This window comes from Dreissena polymorpha, chromosome 15, assembly GCF_020536995.1.
Source record: "Dreissena polymorpha isolate Duluth1 chromosome 15, UMN_Dpol_1.0, whole genome shotgun sequence".
NCBI lineage: Eukaryota > Metazoa > Mollusca > Bivalvia > Myida > Dreissenidae > Dreissena > Dreissena polymorpha.
Window position 1 is genome coordinate 27,649,664 of NC_068369.1, and position 24,805 is coordinate 27,674,468.

A 24,805-nucleotide genomic window follows, 5' to 3' on the forward strand; every position below is an offset into this window, starting at 1 on the left:
CGTTTTAAAGCAATGACGTTTCAGCCGGTAAATTTCGTTCTGGTGTGAGCTTGCGATATCGAAGTAAAGCCCAAAACTTATGCAATTAAAATAGAAAAATAATATAGGATTAAACATATTCCTTTAATTTGTTTTGACCAAATGTGCTACGAAAATTTAAATATATAATTTTCTAATAAATTATTTTGCTTTATTATTTTCTGTGGGTTTGAAATAATTAAAAAGTTGTATTGTTTTATCTAAAATATTGCATAATTATTATTATTTTTTATGTCAATAAAAGCAATTTATTTAGTATATGCATTAGGTTGCTGCATTGAAAGTACATTGTATTGTTACGTAAGCGTAGCATACGGTTATTAATACATAAGCAAACTAACGCTGTAAAGACTATCGCGTCCGACTTCTGCATAAGTTAACTTAACATATTGGTTTGTTTGTATGTGCGATGCGTTTAATTAATTTGTTAACGTGATATTCGTTGATGCCGGTTTACTTTGTTGTTGTCTTGTAAGGTTGACAAGACAAAAAAATATAAGCTTTTCAATTTATTGACAATCATTTTATAATCATTATACTCTTAAATGTATATGTAGATGCAAACATGCTTATTATTATATACATGTACACGAAACTATTGATTATTGTTTAATTGATAGCAATAGTATATTTCTTTGCAAGATCGTTCAATCTAAGATACAAATACGATATAATTAAATACCAATGTGAATGATTTATTTTGCAAATTTTACATATTTTAGTATAACCTCTTATAGAGATAGTATATATTTAACGAGCCTTCATCTACCCCTTTGCTCATATGGAAAGAAATAAACGCACAATCCATGTCACAGCGAACGAAAGTCGCATGCATAGAAGCGAGTTTTAAAACACGGAAAAACATGCGAGCACATCTTTAATATTTGCGTATTATAAATATGTATCGCAAAACAATATTCGTCGGAAGAATTGTGTTCATGACTTTGAAGGTTTGGCAAGCATGCGAAGTGCATGATGACCTCGTGAACACTTAGGTTACATCCTTGTTTTGAAAATGTTGTTGGTTTAAAAAAAATTGCACTGTACTGCATAAAACACACGCGACTCTGCTAAATTGATACTAGTTTACAGCTTTTATATCTTATACATCGTTCTCAACACAAGGATGTCTGCGTCCGTCAAAGCCTATTGAAACGATATGCCTAAGTCACGAGCAAAGATGAGGACAAAGATAAATTTGAACAGACGTTATTATGTCCTGTTCGATATAATTTAATACCGGTCAAGTATTGCCCGGGCATTTATTTTCCAACGCTATATAAGACCGAAGACCACGTCCTCACCTCTTATACGTCTCTAACGACCACCAAGAATACAGCAGCAATGATGTTGATGTTGATCGCGGCAGTGTTCGTGCAAGTCTTCCTGACCACCGGGCATGCAATGTCAGTTACAGGATTGGATGACAATGTATCGGCTATGGAGCAACTTCTGACCATGGTTCCTGAAAGGACAACCGATGTAAGTTATTACATACATGTACTTAGCTAAATCTAAAATTGGTATACATGAATATTGCAATGATGTTATTTATTTACTTAATATTTATTGCTTTGCGCTAGTAAAATAATTTGGCTGAGTAAAACGGGATGCACATATTAAATAGTCATATTTTATTTTATACCTAATGATAAAATCACAGGTACTTGAAAACATTTTTGTCATAATATATATAATAAAAGAAAAGGTATCCAACGATGATTTCACGGGTGTATTTAATAACGCTATTCAACAGCATGAAAGATCGAATAATGCACACAAATGTCGTTGTGGTTGCCAGCAGGAAGTACCAATCTATGATTTAACACCGTTAATTGATGAAAATCCATCAAGTATGTCCAAAACAGCTTAACGTTTCACAAATATGTCCCCAAAATCGCAGTGTGTTATTCTCGACGTCCAACTGTCAGTTAAAACAGACCGCGAATTTCGGTCGTTTTTTCACAATTGAACAAGAACTTTGTTATAAACTCCACATACGTTTTTCATTTACTAAGTTTTCATTCGAACTTGTGAAAAGAACAAATTTTCGGAATTTCTTTTTGTATTTTTAGATTATCATATCAAGATGTACTTTCCTTGTTTATATCCTTAATTATATGTTTTTCTATGATCACGAGTAAAATAAAATCGATTATCCACCGAATCCAACATATTTTCTTTTAATTTTATGTTTATTTTACCGTTTATTTATATTGTAAAAGAGTTTAACTTAAGAATTTCCATGGAATAATGACTTCATTTCGTCAACAAATGACGTCAAAAATGACGTCATTTTAATGTTTTGAGGCACGCCACGGGAGAGAGGGTCACTTTTCAGCGGAAGGGAAAGTATAATTAATTATTTTATTGAAAAAGGGGCATAAAAGAAACAGAAAATTTGTTCATGTCAGTGTAAGATCGTTTGTTATTTCACTCGTGATCATAGAACAATAATATGTTCTATGATCACTCGTGAAATAACAAACGATCTTACACTGACATGAACAAATATCCTGTATTTATTTTATTTTATTTTTTATCGAAGAACTTTCCTTTGAAGGAAATGTACCAACAACTGCAGAAGCAATTGAAGATTCTTGAAGTCGTGTACCAACAGCAGCAGAAGCAATTGAAGATTCTTGAAGACATGAACCAACAGCAGCAGAAGCAATTGAAGACTCTTGAATACATGAACCAACAGCAACAGAAGCAATTGAAGCTTCTTGAAGAACGAATAGAACGAAAAGAACAACGCAATGGACCCAGTGATTATGCCACTACTGTCAACGTCAATACATCGGAAGTCGTTGTTGGCTGTAAGTAGTGTTTTTGGTATGCATATGCTTAAACATTCTGAGTTTATTACATTAATAACACAGTGTTATAGGCAAGAAATTCGCAAGCATGATCTACATTTTAAATATTCCACAAATATTTAATTTTAAAAGTATTATGATTGGGCCATTTTTAAATTTAATATTAAGAGATTATCAGTCAAAATGCCATTTAAAATACAATGGTCTTTAATTGCAGCGCAAGCATACTCTAAACTTGGCAGCGTGGTCTTTACGGCATTGAAAGTAGCTGGTGTAGCCCACATTGGTGAGAATCAAAGGATAACGTTTGAAAAAGTCATCCTGAACGTAGGGAATGCCTATAGCGCATATAGCGGGATTTTCATCGCACCAACCTGCGGGGTCTACATGTTTTCGGTTACACTGGCAGTTGGCACTAACAGTTTTTATGCGGCACTCGTTTCTACCAAGGGGGCGATAGCGTGGATCTATACTAATCAAGCATACTCAACTGCCTCCAATACGGTCTTCGTCAACCTCGCTGCAAATGATCACGTGTGGGTGCAGAACATGAAGTACAACAATCGCGTAGTGTATGGTGAATTGATCAGCTCGTTTACTGGCATTTTGGTTGCCTAGAACTGGTACAGGAAGAAAACACAACTAAGGACCCGTTTTCATAAAGCAATCTTTACTTCTATACACGATTTAATATTTCTGTTTCTTCTTCAGTGCTACCAAATTTTACATCTTGCAACGCGCCTAGAGAAGCTTATAAATTCAATCAAATTATTTGTGGCGAATCAATACGTTATAAGTTTTGTCTTTGCCGCTTTAATAGGCTACTGATTTATGTTTGTTTAATGGTCCAGACATTTAAGTAACATTAACATGTGTCAACCGATCTGAAATTAAAAAATCCTGTATACCTTACAAACAAACTTAAGAATTTGAATTCCTGCTTGTCTAAATGCTTAAGTTGCTTAAGTTGCCCCTGAGGAGCTTTGTGAATACGGATCATGTGTTTGGTTTGATGATAGCTTCTATAACGCATCTAATACATGATAAACTTATGTACTTTACTGCTTTATATAAAATACATACAATTATAGTATAGTGTATGCTAACTTATTGGTGTTTACTAGGGAATGGTAAAGGAAAACGACTGTTCAAATTATGGCGTCATGGCATGAGTACATAAAGGCAGTTGCACGGTTTTCAAAAAGTCACTTTTTGCTGGTCAAAATTTATTGTATTGTTCAATTCTTGAAGAAATCTGTATTTCTGTATTTCACTGTGTAATTTGTCTTTTTTATAACCATTTATATATGAAAAAATAAAACAAACATTCTTTACATGTTCTAATATTTTGTTTTTATTAAGAAAAAAAAAATATGCTAAAATAAAAAAAATCATTGGAAATCACAAATAATATCCATAATAAAACAAATATATTCTTCATAGTCTTAATCGTGAGCTTTTAATTGACTGCATAAAGTGTTAAGAGGATCGGTAAATCTATTGCAAATGTATTCAGATTAAGTGTTTTGTCTGAAATGGGGTTTTATACCATACCGCTGTCGCTTTCGTCAATAGACGGGTAATAATGCATATCTATCTTCATATTGGATATCCATTGGTTTAGTGCCCAAGTATATGAAAAAAAGAAACGTGGGTGTCTTGTGTGTTTTATTTTGTTTTTAATAGCTGACATGCGTCATGGCATTTTCCTTAAAATGAAAATAATTGTGTCGTGTTCTGAAAAAACTGGGCATAATGCATGTGCATAAAGTGTCGCAGTTCGCACAGGCTTATTATGGACGACAATTTCCGCTTTGATGGAATTTTTCGTTTACATGATGTCTCTTCTAAGCAAAAATCCAGTTTAGGCGATAAGTGTCGTCCCTGATGAGCCTGTGCAGACTGCACAGGCTTATCTGGGATGACACTTAACGCACATGCAATTTGTCCAGTTTCCTCAGAACGCGACACAAATAATTATTCATGAATTTAAACTGTATTGCTGTATGTCAATTAAACAATACAGCAGAAAATGTATAAGTTACATAATTATAACGTTTGCGAGAAATGCATGAAATGATGTTTATGCTTTAAACCGCTTGTGTACCAAAATATCGATAATCGGTGCATAAAAGCATGTTAATTAAATCACCATATACAATTTGAAATATATATTAAAATATAAAAATAACCATGAATACATTAGCTGAACACTTCACATTTAATATTTATAAAAAATATATATAAGCGATATTGCAATCGTTTAATAAAATGAAATTTCACATATAAAAGAATTTTCGTTTCGCCGATGCTGATGTTTTCATACCGCGAGTTCCAAGTGCATGTCCAAAACCATCGAGAAAGAAACGCTCTTAGAGTGTATACATGTACATACTGACTACGCTGAACAAAAAACAAGTAACGTTTTATACAATACAAATAAAATATATGTAAAGATTCATGCGGAACATGTATGATCACATTCAAAGTACTTCGAATAATATAATCAAATTCAATACAATATTAGATAGTACATATGTTAAAGGCTCATAAAGGTGAAGATCCGTAATTATTTACCAATTTTTAAATATTTTTTTTCATATTTTATTTATAAAGGTTATCAAAAAACAATATATATGTGCTATTGGACATTACAATAACAAATAAGTAAAACAACTTGTTTTGAGCTCAAAATAAAGTGTCCTCCAAGTCAATTGTGTTTACAAACAATCTGTCTATTTACATCGCTGTTTACTCGGAAAAGAGAAAGTGAAAGTGACTCAGGTCACCAAAAATATAACGATGATTTTTAACGTTTTCCGATATCACCCACAAAGTAGGTCTCTTCTTAATGGTTAAAACGTTTGTAGCAATCTAATAAGTTACTTTCTGCTGGTTAAAAGTTGTTTAAAATAGAATTAAAATTGAATTTTCTTTCGGCTATTTTTAGCATATGTCACCGCTCTGAGGCTACACATCACGTTAGTTGCAAAAATGTAAACATTTCTTCCAATTATGAAACGGGTTTATCTTCCATAATTCTTGACAACGTTGTACCTAAGCTGTTTTATTAGCAGTTTTTATGCAAGAATAACTGAAATCCGGTAAAAATCAGACCAGTTGATATGCATAATAATTGGATTTGTCACCTTTATAGAGCCTTTAAAGCTAAAACAAATAATTTAAAGTTAATGCAAAACCATATGTACCGATAAGCTGTACCATGTGTATTTCGGTAGTGACAATTTTAGAGCTTTATTCGTCGGAACAAAATCGAACTAAGGCAGTCTTTCATAAACACCCTAAGTCATGTCATATCACATCACATTAAAATCTTTATATTTATTTAACGTATTTATCCATTGTGAATATGTAATTGTGATTAATATTTGTTTACTGTAAGCTTTATTATTTACGCATTTTAGTTACGTGAAAAGTTTTTTCAAAATTAAATTTGTTTGTTGTTTCCAAATAATACCGGTTTATATAGAAAGGACTACTGGTACAAAATCCAGTCACATAATTTATCCTTAAACAAAGGACCTTTTAAACTTCGAAATACTAACACGCGATTAAACAGTTTCGAAAAAAATGATATTTCAGATTTTCGACCTCCAAATTCGATATCAGCAATCAAATTGTTAAAAACGGAAAACATGTATATGTTTTGGACACGAATTTAACAATAACCGTTCCGCAATTTTAAGTAGTTTCAATTGGAATCTTTAATATGAAAGAGACCACATTTACGTTAACGCTAGAGTTGTCGTTTTGACGTACTTTGGGGGCGTCGTCGTTGATAAATTCTACATTAACGACTTAGCGGCGTCCGACATGAAGTCCCCGTTCAATGTTCGGGCGACGTTCTGCTGAAAGTTAATGAGCCTAACTATTGGAAAATTAATGCTAGTGTGTAAACCTTGCTTGTACATCTCGCACAGGCTAATCATGGAAGACCGTTTCCGCTTTTATTTTATTTTTCGTTCAAAAGGAAGGCTCTTTTTAGCGAAAATCCACTTAAGGCGGAAAGTATTGTCCATGATTAGCCTGTGCGGAATGAAGGATTAATCTAGGACGACACGTCATGCATTAAACCCCGTTATCCCAGAGCTAGTCTTAAATGCTTAACCCATACCGTTTCCCAGCCCCCAGATTCTAATGCCGTCGTCAATTGTAAATGACGACGGAAGTGTGACTTTTTGCAGTAAATGTGCACATTCACGGTAACATTTCTAAGCCACGTCTCCTCTTTAATGTGAGTATTGAGTTACGCGATGGTACGTCACCGAACAAGAGCTTCTCCGACATTCTCGTTGGCCACGTTCACAGAGATCGCCTTCATTCACGACGAAACTTTTGTCGGCACTTCGGCTTCGATGCTATCATCGCTTCTCTTGATACGCTCAGCGCATATACGACACCTATAGTTGGTACCAATGGATCGTTGCGGCGTCGGTGAATATTCTGCTTCCGGTATTGATGTCAGCTGCAATCTTGTTCATTTGAATCTGGTTCTTTTACCACCACTATCCATTCATTTGTGTACATTTCGATACCACCAACAAAGATTTTCTTGTAATCTAATGAACATTGAATATTTTTGTTTGTCTCTTTTCAAAGCAGCAATTGGAAATTTCCTCTGAATAGAAACTTTGGTAGCTGTGTGCTCTAAACGCGCATTATTTCCGGTTAAACTTGTTTTTGGTTGCTTTTGAATTGAGCATAACTTTAAATATGGGTTTCGCAATTATGTTCGCAATATTTATTTTGCTTTAAGAATATTGTTAAACGCAAAACGAAATCTTGAATGAAGACTCTGAAAGAGTTTCGCGTCTTATATATTATTGCCGTAATTATTATCAATTTTTTTATGTTTTCCGGTGTTTAGCTACGTGTACCCATTTAACATGTAATAATAACAATAAAGGCAATATAATTTTTTTTTACATTTTCTAAACTTATTATCCACTACCTCTGGGTAAGGAGCTTTACATTTTATTTACATGAAATTCGTTTTACCTTACAGTGTGCATATGTTTATTTATTACCCAATCCTACTTCACAAAGCTCAAATCACACATATATATATATACCAAACATATGTGGTAAATTAAAATTTATCTGGAGTATGTGATGTTTATATGTTGTAATACATTTAGAAAGCATTTCCTTCCAGTGACTAAGTTCATGCTTGGCATACATGTAGCTCAAATCTCACTCAGTTTGCAACATTACATAAATGTGCCTCAATCTATCAGGATTGAACCTGATATTGCAGCGCTAGACTGTCTGGTGAAGTATCCACACATCTGTGGGGGCACAATACATTAGGACTGTTAATATTTAAATATCTTTTTTTGGCTTGAAACTATGATTTTATACTTCAGGAGTATGATGTAAATATCCAATAGCCATTTATTGAAGAAGTGCTGTTAATATGTTATAACTATGTACCTGAAAAAAACTTAGTGCATTATGACTTTTTATATCGAGGTGTAGTAAAATATTGTTATTCATTTAAGTGACAAAATGAAAATGGTGCTTTATAACGATGCATTTTCTTCCGAAGACCACCATATACTTTTCTTTATTGCAATGCTTGAAAATAATGATCTCTCTAAGTCAAAGGCATATGATTTAAATATCTTTATTTTTTATTTTTATAAATATGACAATGGTAATAATTGTGTTTTTTTACTAAATGCAAATAATGTCTTAAATTCAAATGTGAAATGGATTTTTTTTTCTTTTTGCAATAAAAAACGTTTTAACTGGTGAAAGATTAAGGAAAATAGTTTTGAAATTTTGAAGTTCTAAATAGATCATTTTACTAATTAGCAAAAAAACTTAAGCTAAATTAATTGATTTTAACTATAATAATATCTTACTGATCTAGATATATCAGCTATATAATCTGCATGTATCTAATTAAAATATGAATGTTTTCAAGCTGTTAACAATCATAGTTTTGTTGTACATTTTATATATCTTGTTGCTATTCACTGTTCTTGTTCATTAATAAATTTGACCAATGTGACTTGCTTTATTGTTTAATTTTCTAACTTTGTTACTTATCGAGTTTTAAACCACCAATAAGGAAAGATGATTTTAGCTAACCCCAGGGTACCGTTTTACAAAGCTATTGACCCACTTCGTAGACTTAGGCACATATTTTAAATTCAGTATAGTTCCTTCAAATTCTTGCTAAATTAAAATTTGGCATGTTTGAAATGAAATTCATAAAATAATGTTACATTCTAAGTAAAAAAATTAATTTGCCTCAATCTGAAATAAATGAAATTAAATTATTTTAAAATATGTGCGTAAGTCTTAGACTTGCGAAAGGACACAAACTAGTGAAATTCAGTTCAGCAAATTTATTTTAATATATATACATGCATTATGAAACAGAACTTCCATTTACAGAACTTCCATTTTGCAAAAATATGGAATATGCATTAAAACCCACTTGTTCACATTAATTCTGTTCAAGTATATGTGTCGTGTTTTGAGAAAACTGGGCATAATGCATGTGCGTAAAGTGTCGTCCCAGATTAGCCTGTGCAGTCCGCGCAGGCTACTCCGGGACAACACTTTCCGCCTAAACTGGATTTTCACTAAGAAGAGACATCATTTAAACGAAAAATTCCATCAAAGCTGAAATTGTCGTCCCTGATTAGCCTATGCGGACTGCACAGGCTAATCTTGGATGACACTTTATAATTCAAGCATTATGCCCAGTTTCATAGAGCACGACACATATACTGTAAATAATACGGAAAGCATTCAATGACAAGTAATGGTATTAATTAAAGAATACATTGATGATTTATATTAACAATGGTATAATGTCCATGTATTTTATAATAGTTTTCAATTTCAAAATACTTATGTAGGCTTTAAAAAAACAAATCTCAAAACAATAAAAAAAGTACTATTCAATTATCTAGGCAAGCTTGTTTAACAATATAAAGCTGCACTATACAAGTGATAGTTGTATCTTGTGTGGTATTTGAGCCATCCCGTCACAGGGGTGTGATTTTTTCCTCCTTTAAGCTGATTTCCTCCCTTACACCCCTGCGTCTTCATCAAGAACAAGAGGTGGCGGTAAGTTTGAAAGTCCTCCACAAAGTGTTTAGTTTTTGCCTAGTCGTTTTGATAAAGTTATTGGAATTACTTCTTGCAAAATCCTGAAAGTCTTTATGCGTGCCATAGCCATTTCAACATATATTCGCAGATTTGCAATTCTTCGCATTTCCTCTACTTGTATTTTTGTAAATCGCTTCAATTTAAGTGGCGGGATAATTAAATGCATACCTCTCTTGTTAGTTAAGTCAGCAATGAGGAAACCTTTGTCAGCCATAATAGCGTCACCTCTATCACACAAATCAAGGATTCCACAGGACCGTGTAAGTTGTTTGTCACTAATACTACCTGCCCACAAATCTGACACAAATGTAATAACACCAGATTGGCTTATACCAACTAATGTTTTATTTGTCATGTGTGATTTGTAATGAGAGTTCATTAGAGATTTGTTTATTAAAGACTGTGGATTTTCAGTTCAGATCTCAGTACAGTCAATAATTACTCGTGCACGTGGATAAACAGTACGAAACTTTGCAGGCATTGTCATGTCTATAACATTTCTTGTAGGCCATGGCAGCAAAAATTCTAATTTAATACTAAGGTAATCTATCTATTTATTGATAATGACAGAGCAGGTTGATGTTGACACTTGAAATCTGAAAGCTAAGTCTTCAACAAGTATTCCAAGTGGCAAGTGCATGAGAACAAGGAAAAAATCATCAATCATTTGAAGTTGCCGAGGTCTTCCTTTTTTATTCCCTGTTGATTGTCTTTGTGTAGCTCTTTCGGCATCTCTCATTTCATCAAATAAAGCATGAAAAGTTCCACCATTGGGTAAGCCAGTATAAAACATAACTATTTTTGTCATTTTTACACACATCTTCAATTGTGATATCGGGTAGCTTGCACTGAATCCCTATGGATACTTAAGTCTTTTGTACACAGACATCAGTCGGCTCTGTCTGAATTAATTTTGACAAACAGGTTGTTGCACATGTCTGAGTACTTATTTCTGAAAAAAAGGTCTAGCATAAAAAATGTCTGGCTTATCATAAGACATGTAAGGGATTACATTTGTCTGTTCACATTTATTTACACTACGAACTGTTGACTTGACAGGTACACAATAATCATGCAATTGAATAAATCCTTCTAGATAGTTGCCGGAAAATAAATACGGTGTGTTTTCCCGTTGCTCTTCATCGTGTAGATCATACATATCCGTGACTTGTGAGTGATCTTGTTCCGCAGTGAATTGATCACACCCACTTTCATCAAAACAAGATTCCAACACCTGAATATAGACAATATGAAATGGAAATTAATTTCCTTGAATTTGATTCAACATACATTGTTTTTTTGGTAATGTAACGACTCTCCTCTTTAACGACTCTCCCCATAAGGAGTTTTATAACGATTTATCCCACATATATAATGACTCGACCCGCATATATAACGACTCGCCCTATCAAAAGAAAATGTTAAAGATCGCTGTATTCATCGCAAAGATAAAACATATGTGGTTGATGAATACAAATATGGCACTGTGCATAAAATTATATGCATTGTACTTCTTTTATTTATTTCAATATAACTGGTTCAAGAGATCATGTTTATATTAATTTCTGCAACAAAAATGGAAAGGCCAGTTTTTACATTCAAGGTCTTTAAAAAAAAGAAAATGTATCCAGATGCATTTATCTTTTGCACTTTTAGTTTTATTTATGTATATATGTAAGTCAACCACGCTCGCCACTTTAGTGAATCGCTTAACTTTATTACTCGTTAACGATTACGTTGTTTTTACATAATTTATCACAAAATTTTGTTGTTTTGAAACGTTTTTCTCGGTCTTGAATGGTGAATACACTTGGCACAGGGTTGTTTTGTAAAGACTATCAACAAAGTGTGCCGAACAAAGACGATCATTCTTCTCGTTCAGTGAAAATTGTGGGCTGACATGTTTTAACGTTTTATCCAAGCCTTTATCAATTTTTCATCCGATGGAAATCTACTTAGAGTAATTATCCGTCCATCCATTAATTTTCCTCGGAAATTGCTACATATACAGCAGTAATGTTGTTTTTTTTCCGTTGACTTAGGAAATCGTGTCGTGCTATCGTTGTCCGCCATATTTACCGGGTAATTTGCTCTACAGGATACAATATACTAAATCATTTTTGTGTTCAATGCTATACCCTCTAAAGAATGGAACGTCATTAATTTGAAGACACAATTCTCTGTATGGGCACTTGCCATGACTTTATTTTTGAATAGTTCTGTGTGCATGTGGTAGGGAAAACATTGTTGTATACTAAAAATTCAGTGTTTTGCTTATAGGTTGGAGACTACATGAGATTTTGACAGATGGCGGGAAACCCTCATCAACTGGAGATCAGCCGGTAAAAAGGTGGCCTTAAAACAGTGACCGTTGATTCGCGTCGAGTTCTTTCTTACATACTGGATGACCTATCTTTTTTATTGTGTAAATCCATTCGGCTTGGCATGCTCTTTAAGAAAAGGTATGGGTATGGGGTTGTCTACGCGCAAAAGTTTGACTTTATTTTTCGTTGAAGTTGTCGGTTTTACATTGAATTTGTTAAGGAAATCGTTTGGTATATTGTAACCTAAAGTCACAGTCGCGCGTTAACTCCTCGTAAGAGAGTATTCAAGGGCGATAACTTTACCGATAAATTAAAGCCTTTCCGAAAAGGACTATAGAGAAATATCAGTAAATTAAAACTGATTATACAGTGTTTCAAACAGTGAAAAATAACAATGAAAATTAACGATAATTTTCACTGTTTTACTGTGAAATGACGTCATTTGTGCGACATCGTGACATTTTTCAAGTGAAATTCTCTGGTATAACTCTTTTAAAATGAAAATATACGGTGGAAACGCGTAAAATAAAAAAATAATTTGTTGGATATGTTGAATTTATATTTGAATTCACTGTGATCATAGAAAAATATATTTTCTTAGATCACTCGTGAATTAAAATCGATATTCCACCCAATCCAACAAATATCCTCTATGTAATTAAAAAAATACAGCATTTTATATGGACGATCGTGCTGACTATTACCATAACACGTGTTCAATCGGAGCGATATCGGTTTATGAAAAGTGTCACGTGTTGTGACAACTCTACGGGACCTGTTGATACGTGAGATTCAGATAGGATTATAACTGGATAAGAATGCATCAATCTGCTAATAATATAATTGGTATTTATATTCATAATCTCTTCTTAAGATAACGAAACGATCTTGTAACACATGTCAACACAATATTCAACAAACTATGATATTATGAGTCGTGACGTCGTGTGTAAAGTGTCGTCCCAGATTAGCCTGTGCACTCCGCACAGGCTAATCAGGGACGACACTTTCCGCTTTATGACATTTTTCGTTGAAATGAAGTCATTTCTTAGCAAAAATCCAATTTAGGCGGAAAGTGTCGTCCCTGATTAGCCTGTGCGGACTGCACAGGCTAATCTGGGATGACATATTTCGCAGATGCATTAAGCCCCGTTTTCTCAGAACATGACACATATTATGTGCCAGCCAACGCTCTAACGTCTAACGTATATGGTTCAGTAGTCGCGGTTCTTTAACGATACAGAAGTGAATCACCTACAAACGTATACAGATTTGTATGGGGCATTCCCAAATAATATCTGACGTGTATATATAAATATCCAAAAAATATTAGAATTCGCATTCACCGTAAAATGTTAATAAAGGTCCGTGTTGTTCTAAATTAAAAGCATAATGCGGCGCTACAGAAGGTTCTGTCAAACGGTTATGTGTGCCTTTTATGATTTAAGCGTCATTTATAGGAGCTATGGTCAACACCGATTATGCTGTTCTTAGCCGCAACGTCCCTTAATTAGATAATACAGAATACAGAATACTAGCCGATTTGACTGCAATATGTTAACACGAAAAGGGAAAAAAGCAATCAATTGAATTGCTTTGTATAGCATATAAACACCACAACGGTTATTCGATTATGATTAGATATACCTTTTATTAAATTTATTTTATTCAGTTGTCAATGTATATAACCGTATCCTAACTTCCATTGTCTGGGAGAAACACGCATAATGTTGTTTATATTCTCTTTCATGTTCATAAAAGAACATAATGAACTATAAAGACATATTTTGAATAAAACCAATTGTTCAAATGTTGATGAGTGTTGAAGAGCAAATAAAGTAACATTTTCAACACGACGATTTACTCATACAAGTGTGTTTCAATGGAAGGCCATACATATTTTATCCATACGAAGCGATCACGATTTATTTCAAGCGTTATTTTGCCAAATTTATGTGATTGTATGAACTGCTATCAAAAGCCAGCCATAAAGCGTTTTTCGTTGCAAAACGTCACCAAGATTTTCGTCCTCGTACTTGACGCAAACTATGTTTCGAAAGATTTCAAAAATGGCGTTCATTTTCGGATTTTTTTTTAAGTTGATAAGAACTTCTTTTAACGATATTCAGTATTGAACACGTATTAAATGGCACGTTTTTGATAAGGGATACAGTGCAGTTGCAAGATTACAATGAATTTTAACTTCTAAAAAATACAACATCATTTTTTAAATAAGGATGCACACTTCACACAATAAATATTCAATTAAATCTTAGCATCTTTTGATTTGATATTATTCCCCTCATTTGCTCTTAATAGCTTACCTGAAGATTACAGCAAAACTGCACTCTCCGGAATAAAAACCGTTAAAAAGTGTTACTATATAAAATATGTCATGCTGCGTTATGTTAAGTGAGTTTATATTTGTTCATAATAACATAATATGAAACTTTTAATGTTAATATGATTCTGGATGCATGTAAAAGAATGATATCAGTAAAAAAAACTCCAGATAACAACTAAAGATGATGATACGTTTCTTTTTTTCTCTTGTTGACATTGTGTCATTAAGTTGAATAGATATCAAACCATATTTCATGCCTGTCCAGCGAACCACAACTTTTTATTCCGTTTAGTATACGTGTAAAAACTTTGGATATAAAGCAGATATATATTTTAAAATCATAAACGTGAAACATCTATAAAGCCGTTAATACATATCAGAATCTTAAGTCTCAATGGAAATAAGAAACATAAATAAATAGATGAGCCGCGCTCTGAGAAAAGGGGGTTTCGTTATTGTGCGTAAAGTGTCTTCTCAGATTAGCTTTTCCGTCTAAACTGGATTTTCGCCAAGAAGTGTCTTCCTTTAAACGAAAACTACAATAGAAGCGGAAAATGTCGACACCTACACACACGTATTAAACCCCCTTTTCATAGAGCGAGCCTATATGTTTTCGAAAGTCGTTTCTTCAGAGAAAATTAAAAGAATTAAAACGTAATTATATCAATGCATTAATTTACATTTTTTGACATCATATATTTTAAAAACATCTACAATGTTTAACATATTCTGGTAGAGCAAATACTTGTAACTAAATACTAAATGAAAAGCCAGATATATTCGTCGTGGGTAACAATACAATTAAATTATAGCACATATTATTTTGAATAAAGGTATCGAAAATAAAATATACAAATAGTCAATACCAGTGACATACTCACCTAAACTCCTCATAATGATTCATATAATTGATTCACTCTTCTTTTAATTGAAATAAAAAAGAATAAGAACACCCGAATATAATGCCACCGCTAGCATAGATGTATATACGCATCGATGTGACAAACTGTAAACCAAGTGTTTTAATAATAACAACACACCTTTTAATCGCTTAGGTATCAAATATAATTACATCTGTTCGTGATAATGGAAACACTTCCGCAATTTATTTAGTCATGTTTATTTTTATTGGTTTTGTTTTAATCCACGATACCATTGCTTTACACATGTGTTGTGGAATTAACTTGATAAACACGCCAAGATAAATATGAAATAATGCGTTATATTACATCGACTAAGATAAACATGAAAATTGTCAATTTTTGTGAGCTCTGTACTTCCAAAGGATTGAATTGAAAGGAATGTATGGTCTTCTTCCTTTTTTGCATTATTATATTGAAAGTGTAATTCCATATGACACGATCTAAATTCAACAAAGTGAAAATCACGCTTTTTCAGCATGATACCAGAATATTAGTATGATCCTTCATTTGCAGCGAGTGACTGAATGCCAAAACTAAATGTTTTCGTAGACGATTAGCACATATCAAATGTAAAACAATCACACATAACGATAATAATGATAAAATAGTTGAACATACAGTCTGAGAAAAATCTCCATAAGGTAAGCTTGGGTTAGTTCAAAATTTTCTGTCGTAATTGCTTTTATCTAAAAGTTCGCATATTAGTGATGTCTGTAATGCGGAGTTTGTTAGAGCGCCGCGTACGACTTCGTTGTTGAGGGTTCGATAAGCAAGCTATTTGCTTTATCGTTTTACAATTACACAAACCACATTTCATTATTAAGTTAGAATCTTCGATAAATATTGTAATCATATGTATGCAAGCTTTTTTTTCTTAAAAATACTTTACTCACATTATTTTTATGACGTGTGCAAACAAATAAATAAAATTGATATAAGGTCACAACAAATTGATCGGTTGTTCGACGGATTTTTGCCCCCAAAAACTGGAGCGAGAAAGCGCAATAAAAATTAAATTGGTCGAATTCCATTTTCGATATACTCAAAGGCGAGCAAAAACTCAGAATAAAATACATATTGTGTCCATATTCATTAAACATTGCCAATTATCAACTCTAAATACAAGCAGCCGACCCAGTGTTTTTCGCTGACTTAAACACTACATGTGACTTGTGCCAATGCGTGGACTCTACTGTCACTCAGACATGGATGACAAAATAAGGGCGTAAATATTCGTTTTTGGACAAGTTCTGCCATTCTGTCAGTTTGCTGTGGCCTCACGTACGATTTATTTTTGTTTCTCAAACTTTGCCACATCACTACGCTTAATACCAACACCATTATACAAGCTATTTCTATAAAAGCATACACACAGGCGAAATCATTGGTAGCATGTATTCGTCTCATGTTTCGCTTGAAATGTATAGCTGGACACTTATCTTTATTCATCAATATATTACAGCAAGAACTCAATACAATAATTCCAAAGTATAATTGAGCTTGAGAAAGCATGTGCTTATAGTGACTTTCCTGATAAGCCTGTGCAGTACGCACAAGCTAATCAGGGATGACACTCTCCGCCCAACTTGATTTTCGCTAAGGAGAGACTTCCATGAAACAAACATTCCATAACAGCGGAAAGTGTAGTCCAAGATTAGGCTGTGCGGACTGCATCGGCTTATCGAGGACGATAATTTATGCACATGCATTAAACCCCGTTGTGTGTGTTTTTTTTAGGTTTATTAGTCCCTGCCGCGCCTGAGGGTGCATTGTTTGAGGACCCGACTTGTGTCCAAACACTCCTACCTTATGCGCTTCTAGACTCACGAAAGTTGAAACGAATTTTTAAGTAAAACTAATATTTCCAGCTATTAAGTTGTTAATGAAAGATTTTCAATTTTGGTGTAGTCTTGTTTTGCGGTGGGGAAGCCGGAGTACCCGGGGGAAATCCCACCTGTCCTGTATGGTGACCAACAAACAAACACACATGCTTCCGGAAACGGGCATTCAACCCGGGTCGCCTAGGCGAAAAGCGCGTTTACTAACCACTGCGCTAACCGGAAATCCATTAAACCCCGTTTTCCCTGGGCGAGGTTCAAATATAGGAAACCATTCAAGCGCGTTCGTTTTTCGGGCAAAAATCACCAAAAAAGTATTTATTGAAATGCATAAAGCATTGCGATATTGGTTGATGCATTTATTGACTACCGGTAGACGTAAACGTTAAACAGTTTGATATTTAAACTCTTTGTCTTTTTTACCCTCAAAACGGTCAATCAAAACAAACCTGAATGTCTATGTGTATTAGGCTGAAACACTCAGTGCATGGAATGGCTAACTCTTATCAAACAAAACACGAAGAAAGCACGAGTTGTTTCCCTTAAACTAAACACCAAACATATTTTGACTAAAAATAGTGCTTACCCGCGTCGTTAACACAATATCCAACGTCTAAAAAGAACTAACGTGACTTCATCGATCTCAGTATAAACGTTTGGCGTAAATGCTGACGCACGCGTAATTCAGCAACGGCGCAATGTTCAACCACCGTGCAAGTTTCTGAAAAACATGTGGACCTCAAACACTGCCGAAGACTTGATATTTTAGCAGGCGGTGCTTACGTCACTCAGAACGGGCAAAATACTGTCGTTGTTGAAGGAAGAACTCAAATATTATAATCAGAGCCGACGTTTACACGGTGCCTATACCACGTGTCTTTTTGGGGAGAAAAACATCAACAAAGCGCGACTCTGGTAACATTTTCAAGGATTTCTTTTTAAATATTTCACCATTTTTAATGGATAATCCGTGTGAGTTTTCTATTTGTTTCATTTTTTTTAGCAATTAAGTATTTTGTTAGTGAAGTGCAACCGCGCGTTTTAACGGGTAGAAAAATGAATGATCAATGTGGGGACTTTATATTACTTTGACAAAGAAACATCACTCTGGTAAAATTAAGCAATAAACGTTAAGAGCGGAGCTTATAATGCATCATTGTGTATGCATTTTCAGGTTTCTGTTATATATTTATGAAAAACAGTTCAAGAAAAACATTCTCATTGTAATATGATCGGTGTGGTATACATTTTTAGAAGGATCTGTATGGTATCCGTGTTCCTAAACTTTACGGAAAAATTGTTATAGTAACTACAATACATATAATAAATATTTAATTTCAAAGATTAATTACCTGATAATCGGACCTGGTCATGACACACAAAAAAGTTTCAGATCTGCAAATTTTCGCTGTAGGTATGATATTTGCAAGAAAACAGTAATGCTGAACATTTACCTTGCTCTAATGTATCCATTATATGCATATTTTGACGATTTTAAAACCTGAGAATTATAAAGCGTTATAAACGCGAAACGATTGAATAATTTGGAGAGTTCTGTTGTTATCGTCATATTTTATGACATTACGAGGATTGCTAGACTTTACTCCAAGGGTCAGTGGTTCGAGTCCCTGCGAGGATTACTTTTTGGTCTTTCTTTATTTTTTCTTCTTGTTTTATACTGAAGCTTTTTAGTTCTGATGTTAACAATAATCAATTTCAAGCATTTAATGACAAACTTCAAAACATGCCAAAAACTGTGAACAAGTCCCTTAAGATGATTTCATCGTGTTTACGTTAGCAATCATTTACATTCAACGGTATTTAATATTTGTGTACAAAAAGAACAAGGCTTGACATTAAACTATTTAATAAAACCCAGCACCATAAATTGTCTCCATATATCAAAAAAGTCATTATATTTGAAGATGACACATCTTGCATGGTACAAAAAATGATACAAGAGTATAACCATTTGGATTATCACAGAAAAAAACACATAATGTACATATCCTTGCGTCAGTGCTATATACGATGACGCTGGGTTAACACTTAAATTAATAATGAAAAGGTGTTCCAGAGACACAAATGGAATGAATAATAATTACAAGTTTCCATTAAAACAATCGTAATATAGGTCTAACTTGGTTGTTTCTAATTTGCCGTTTCAGCTTAATGTACACACAAAGGACCAGTATCACATTGACGACAAAAATCATCAAGAACACAACCAATGGTATGAGCCACCACTGCAGGCTGATGCCGCCTAATGAGAGGTTCCCGTCAACGGACGACGATCCGGATAAACATTTGTGATTTTCTGAAGAAAAAAAAGGAAAACGGTAATGCTGCAGTGTGAAGAACGAAATATTTGATGGGCATGTCATAGTTCCTTTAAATATATTTAGTAAGATTATTGTTTAATATCTTTTCTACCTCGATTATCGGCTCCAGATTTACGACCAGTACCAGAAGTATTTCCGCCTATCCCCGAAGCATTAACACTTTCTCCCCTTCCAGAACTACTCCCCGTCCCTGATCCACTGAAGGATTCACAACCACTTTCTCCAGCATCGCTTCCAGTCCTTAATACACGCCCGGTCACGGTACTACTTCCATCAGTACCACTTCCTGTAACTGATCCACCACCGTTACTACTTCCGCTCGAACCAGTTCCCGTCACTAATCTCCCGCCGGTACCGCTTCCACTAGTACCAGATTCCGTAACTAATCTTCCGCCGGTACCTCTTCCGCCAGTACCAATTTCCGTCACTGACCCACCGGTACCGCTTCCACCAGTACTCGTCACTGATCCTACCCCGGTACCGCTTCCGTTAGTACCAATTTCTGTCACTGATCGGCCGCCGGTTCCTAAAGAAGTGTGTAACGTTGAACTCGATGTTGATGTCGTTGGCGGACAAACGCACATTATTCGAATAGCGAAGTCAGGGCACTTTTCTGTGGAATTCGGTGCATTTTGTTTAACCATGAAACACGTGGCATACATATTACTGCAAATGTACACGTACGCATTGTATACATCTGTTCGATTAATGTTATCATGTATCGGTTCAGTCTTTTCGTCCCTGCAACGAAAGTTTTTTACAGTGTTGCCGCTCGCTGATGGGCACATTACATCTAAGTCGTTGTCCGTAAAGTGCTCGTATGCGTTAGGTGAGGACAATGTTGGTGTTTGTCGACTTATCCAGTCCGTCCAGTGACCACATCCGCTGTAGTTAAGAGTAGAGACGGCAGCACGCCTGTTTCGCCTTTCCAATGCAACAATCCCATCGTCATAAACGGTGTTTGTTGCTCGGACAGCTGCTATGACCAGACTGCAAATAATATACAGTTATTTCGTGGATGCGCGATGAACAGTCAAAACTGTTGTCCGAAGGTATCAGGGATGACTTTGGAATCGATAGGCCGAGGGCAACAGTTCCAAATGTCAACCCTGATACCGATGGACAACAGTTTTTTTACTGTTAACCAACCATACATGATATAACTGTTTTATTACCTTATCAAATTTCAAACATAGAAAAAAGAGCAAATTAAATTATATTATATATTATATATCATATATTATATATTATATATTATATTTTATATATTATATATAATATATTATATATAATATATTATATATTATATAGAGGATATTTGTTCTTGTCAGTGTAAGATCGTTTGTTATTTTACGAGTGATCATCGAAAATATATTTTCACGAGTGGCGCAGCCACGAGTAAAAATATTATTTTTCTATGAAAATAATTAACAGCTGTTTCCCTTTCGCTAAAAAATGTTACCCTTTCTCCCGTAGCGTACCTCAATACATTGAAATGACGCCATTTTGTTGACGAAATATTGTCATTTTGTTGACGAAATGACGTCATTTTTCCAGCGATATTCTTCAGTTAAACTCTTTTACAATGTAAATAAACGGTAAAAAAGCATTTAAAAAAAGGGGGTTGGATTCGGTGGAATATCGATTTTATTTCACACGTGCTCATAGACAAAAGTATAAACAAGGATATAAACAAGGGAAGTAAATCTTGATAAGATAATCTAAAAATAGAAAAAGAAGTTCCGAAATTGTGTTTTCACCGGTGAAAATAACAATTTGTTCATTTTCACTGCTGTTATTTCACTGCAGAAATGGCATATTTTATCATAAGGTATAAAAGAAAAAATATTATATATTTTATACAAAGGTATTATAATCTATAATATAAAATATGAGGTACCACAGGGGTAGTCTGCACGAACGGGCAACAGTTCAAACTATTGTCCGGTCAACAGTTCGAAATATTCACCGGTAACAGTTTAAAACATTGTAGCATTACTTTTTCGACGAGGAAATAGCAAAAAAAATAATTAATTATCATTTATATAAGGCATCGGGTAATAATGGACATTAGTGAATAAAGGTCCGTTTTGTACAAAATTAGTAGCATTATTTAACGGTTATGTGTGTATTTTATAACATAAAAGTCATCTATAGGAACTATGTCAACAGCGCTTATGCTGTTTTGCGTTGTTACGCCCCTTTATTATGCTATACAGAATACTGACAGCAATATGTGAACACAAAATGGAAAAAAAACAGAAACCAATATATTAAATTGATTATTATAGCTGTATCACACAAACGATTATTCGATTATGATTATACATTGTTTATACCTCATTTTATCTTAACGGTATTTCTTTGTCAATGTATTTAAACGTTTCTGAATTTTCATTTTCTTGGACAAAACGCACATTTAGTTGTTTGTATTGTCTTTCATTTTCATGAAGGAACATTACGAACTATAAAACAGACTTTAAATAAAAGTAAGTATTCAAAGTTGATGTGTGTTGAAGAGCAAATAAAGGAAAACGTTCAACAGGATTTTTAACTATTTACACTTTTGTTTTAATTGAAGACCTTTGACCATACAATTTTTTACGCATATGAAGCGAAACCGATTTCAAGGTTAAAACACAAAATAGTTCCCTACCCCCTCCCCTCGCGGACTTGTTTTGTGATCTAGAACTATCTGCTTTATTGCTTTTCTTCCCTGTTTTTTTGGTTGACACAGAACAGAACAGATATGTATTACGACTTGTAACTAGAACATCGTCTGTCTTAACCAGATTATAATAAACATATCAAACTGTGATGCGAAACAAAAGTTATAATACAGAGTAGTATTCATACTATCAAACATAATACATGACATTGGTGGAAAACACAAAATCACGCGCATAAAGTGGTATGGTCACGTTTCTGGTGCAGTAAAAATTCGCAGAAAGCCTAGACAAGCACCAGATGTGATAGATAGATGGTGATACATTGGAATATAAAGAAATTGAGTATTATATGGGCCTTTTCCAGAAACACAAAGTCTGTTTCAGTCACAGGATAGACGTCATTCAGGTGTGCCGTGGTCATTAAGGACGTTAATACTTGGAGCGTTAGTTCTTCACATTTAGGTGATTGTACAAACTTCTATCAAACAGCAACCATTTAATGTTTTTCGTTGCGAAAGTCACCAAAATGTTCAATTAGAACGCAAACTTAATATCTTAGCTGTTCAATTGAATCTTAACCCATGTATGCCTAGCATAAAGAAAAAAGGCCTTGGCAAACAGCGTAGACCCAGATAAGACGCCGCATGATGCGGCGTCTCATCAGGGTCTGAGCTGTTTTCTTAAAGGAATTTCTGTAAAAAAATATTCTAAATATAGAAATAAATATACTAGACATCCTTTTGTTTGTAAATAAATTGATCCAATTTCGAAAGATGGGAGAGTCCACTAGGCAGAAATGGGTTAAAATGTTTGTGTTTGCTGTATTCTCGTCATTTGCTCTGAATATAAAGCTTACCTGACGATAACAGCGATACGTGATACGCTTCCTGGAATACAAACAGTAAAAACGTGTTGCTACATAAAATATACCATGGTGCGTAATATTTCCTATGTTTATATGAGTTCATAATAAAAAATATGTCACACTTTCAATATTTATCTGATTCTAAAAACATGTAGAATAATGATACTCCAGCTCCTAAAAAGAAGAAAAATTGAATAGAACAATAATTACCAAACAGTTATGGATTGACAACTTGAAATGAATAGTTGAGAAATGAAGATGATTATACGTTTCGCTTTTTTTCACATCGCGCCATAAAATCCAATCGATATCAAACCATATTTCACACCAGCGAACCACACCGTTGGTGTCGTTTTGTTTACGTGTATAACTATTTTTGCTTTACGCAAATATTATACTATTTATATCTTATAAAGGTCAAGAATAAGAAAACTGTAAATACGCATAGGCATTTTCATTCTCCATGGATATAAGAAACTTAATATAAACATGCCTTAGGGAGTCATTTCTCCAGAGAAAATACGAAGCATTTACACGCAATTGTATCAGTGCACGAATATACATGTTTAGCAGCTTTACTTTTTAAATAATTTAAATATATCTAAGATGTTTAACACATTCTAGTAAAGCAAATACTGATAACGAAATACTAATTGAGAAGAAATATTCATAAAGCAAGAACTCAATATACTCAGTGGGTAACGATACAATGATGGGCCTTGCTCTGTGAAAAGGGGTTTAATTCATGTGCGTAAAGTGTCGTCCTAGATTAGCCTGTGCAGTCCGCACACGCTAATCAGGGACGATACTTTCCGCTTTTATTGTATTTTTCGTTTTAAGATAGACTCTTTTGACGATAATCCAGTTTAGGCGGAAAGTGTCGTCCCTGATAAGCATTAGCGAGGCTCATTTAAATTATAATTCACCTTATTTTTAAGTAATATATTTAAAATGAAATACACAATTTAGTAAATATTAGTAACTTACTCACCTAAAAGCGTTATCATGATTTATCAAACTGATCGACTCTTCGTATAAGTGAAATAAAGCAAAAAGCATGCTTATTATATAAAATGTTAGAGCATATGTTCATTGCGATCTGCCACCGCCAGTAATCACCTTAAACATATGTATCGATGTGACGTAAATCAAGCGCCTCAATAATAACAAGACATCCCCAAAACGCGTTTTTATCAACTATATTAACAACTTATATTTTAAACTGTAAGCTCATCTGGATCATAAAATTTCGGAACCATAGCTTTTATTGTTTTGGCAACCACTTCCCGATTACGGCGAGGTTAACTTAATTAAATTTTCCGCTAAACCTCAAAATCGTAGGATTTAGATGACAGGGATATTTTTGAAGATAAAACATTATTAATTGATATATATATAATTGATCATATATCCATTAATATAAAACATAAATACACGATAAGAATGGAAATGAAATTAAAACATACGAGACAACCGGCCACACACGAATTATC

General features: G+C 34.0%; 2 protein-coding genes across 5 annotated transcripts; one reads left to right on the forward strand and one right to left on the reverse strand.

The window, feature by feature from the left end:
• Window positions 1-1,292: 1,292 nt before the first annotated feature.
• LOC127860950 (heavy metal-binding protein HIP-like) lies at window positions 1,293-4,192 on the forward strand. 4 transcript variants are annotated; one of them, XM_052399274.1, is made up of 4 exons: window positions 1,293-1,521; window positions 2,588-2,662; window positions 2,747-2,858; window positions 3,076-4,192. In XM_052399274.1, exons 1-4 carry the CDS (start codon window positions 1,384-1,386, stop codon window positions 3,474-3,476), a joined length of 726 nt encoding a protein of 241 aa, XP_052255234.1. In that variant the 5' UTR covers window positions 1,293-1,383; the 3' UTR covers window positions 3,477-4,192. The 4 variants fall into 4 exon arrangements, with proteins under 4 accessions (XP_052255234.1, XP_052255232.1, XP_052255235.1 ...); XM_052399275.1 differs by having other exon boundaries at window positions 1,300-1,521; window positions 2,603-2,662; XM_052399272.1 differs by having other exon boundaries at window positions 1,296-1,521; window positions 2,588-2,858.
• A 15,326-nt stretch (window positions 4,193-19,518) lies between these two features.
• On the reverse strand, window positions 19,519-20,413 carry LOC127859918 (putative per-hexamer repeat protein 5). Its single transcript, XM_052397515.1, has 2 exons — window positions 19,870-20,413; window positions 19,519-19,753 (listed from the first exon to the last, which is right to left on the reverse strand). The coding sequence occupies exons 1-2, from the start codon at window positions 20,360-20,362 to the stop codon at window positions 19,551-19,553; spliced, it is 696 nt and encodes a 231-aa protein (XP_052253475.1). The 5' UTR covers window positions 20,363-20,413; the 3' UTR covers window positions 19,519-19,550.
• Window positions 20,414-24,805: the final 4,392 nt, after the last annotated feature.